General features: G+C 40.5%; 1 protein-coding gene across 1 annotated transcript in view; it reads left to right on the top strand.

Moving 5' to 3' along the window:
- Positions 1–96: 96 nt before the first annotated feature.
- LOC102291510 (ATP-binding cassette sub-family B member 6) overlaps positions 97–1,364 on the top strand; it is a gene marked incomplete in the record, with an annotated part of 6,929 nt that continues 5,661 nt past the window's right edge. The window contains 5 exon segments of the mRNA XM_042219926.1: positions 97–224; positions 359–551; positions 704–825; positions 989–1,098; positions 1,194–1,259. Of these exon segments, the coding sequence (XP_042075860.1) occupies positions 206–224; positions 359–551; positions 704–825; positions 989–1,098; positions 1,194–1,259 (510 nt within the window).

The following is a 1,364-nucleotide window of genomic DNA, read 5'->3' as shown; positions in this document are numbered from 1 at the left end:
CAGTGACATTGTTGCAGTCAGATTAAAATCTCATAATGCTTTTTATTTATTCATTGATTTATTTTTTTTTCACCACAGCTTGAAAGCCTCATTTTGTCTCATTCTCCTTGATGTCTGTGTCCTTTTTTCAGTGAATGAACTGACTGATGGCAGCAGCTGGCACACTGTAGCCGTTACAGTGTGTATTTATGTCCTGCTTAAGTTCATGCAGGGTGGAGGAGCAGGTAGGACTTACTTCACGGATGCCCAGTGAACATTGTAGTACCACAGAGAGCTGCACAATGAGCATCAGCCTCACATGCCACACTAGCATTAAGGCTGCTCCATTATTTTGACCACCAACCTCTCTTCTTCTCAGGTTCCTCTGGATTTGTCAGTAACATGCGCTCTTTCTTCTGGATCCGCGTGCAGCAGTACACCAATCGACTGGTTCAAGTCAATCTGTTTGGCCACCTGCACTCCCTCTCTCTGCGCTGGCATCTGAGCCGCAAAACTGGTGAAGTACTGAGAAGTATTGATCGTGGCACAGCTTCCATTAATAGCTTGCTCAGGTAAGATGGCATCAAACAGGATCACAATAATTATTAACAATTAGTAATAACTCAAATAATGATTCTGTTAGGCAATGTTTTTATCCTTAAATGCTTCTCTCGTGTTAGAATCTGAAGAAAAATTAAACTCAGGTATTGGTGTTTTTCCACAGCTACATAGTGTTCAGCATCTTTCCAACCATTGCTGATATTATCATCGCCATCATCTACTTCAGCGCTCTTTTCAATGCCTGGTTTGGCCTTATTGTCTTCATCTGCATGACCCTGTATCTCAGTAAGTTATGCATGTTGAACCTCAACTAGCTTCACTTTGACCCAGTTTAATAATGAAAAATAAACTTCAAGTGTGCAAAACATTTCTGTACTTCAGCATTGCCTAAGATAGATTTCAGATCCTCTTTGACTGTGTAGTAATTCCTTATTCAAATGTTTGCCAGCCTTGACGATCATCATCACTGAATGGAGAACCAAGTACAGACGAGAAATGAATCAGATGGATAACACTGCCAAGTCCAGGGCTGTGGACTCCTTGTTAAACTTTGAGACGGTAAATTAAATAAGTTTGTGGTTCATAAAGAAGTTTACTTTTCTTTTTATTATTCCTTCACTTTAAAATACAATTTGTTTTTTCCGGTTCCATAGGTAAAATACTACAATGCAGAGAACTATGAGGTCGGCCGGTTTGAGGGTGCAATCTTAAAATATCAGGTAAGTGCATTTATCAACCGGTTTTGGCACTCCACGGCTTGCCACGCCTTCCCCTGCTGTTTTTGTTTCCTAAGCTGGTCTTTGTTTACTTTAACAGGAGTCAGA

This window comes from Haplochromis burtoni, unplaced genomic scaffold (assembly GCF_018398535.1).
Source record: "Haplochromis burtoni strain Fernald_Lab_line unplaced genomic scaffold, NCSU_Asbu1 Contig_40, whole genome shotgun sequence".
Classification (NCBI taxonomy): domain Eukaryota; kingdom Metazoa; phylum Chordata; class Actinopteri; order Cichliformes; family Cichlidae; genus Haplochromis; species Haplochromis burtoni.
Note: the sequence above shows the minus strand (reverse complement) of the source record. Positions and strands in the feature narration are given on the sequence as shown.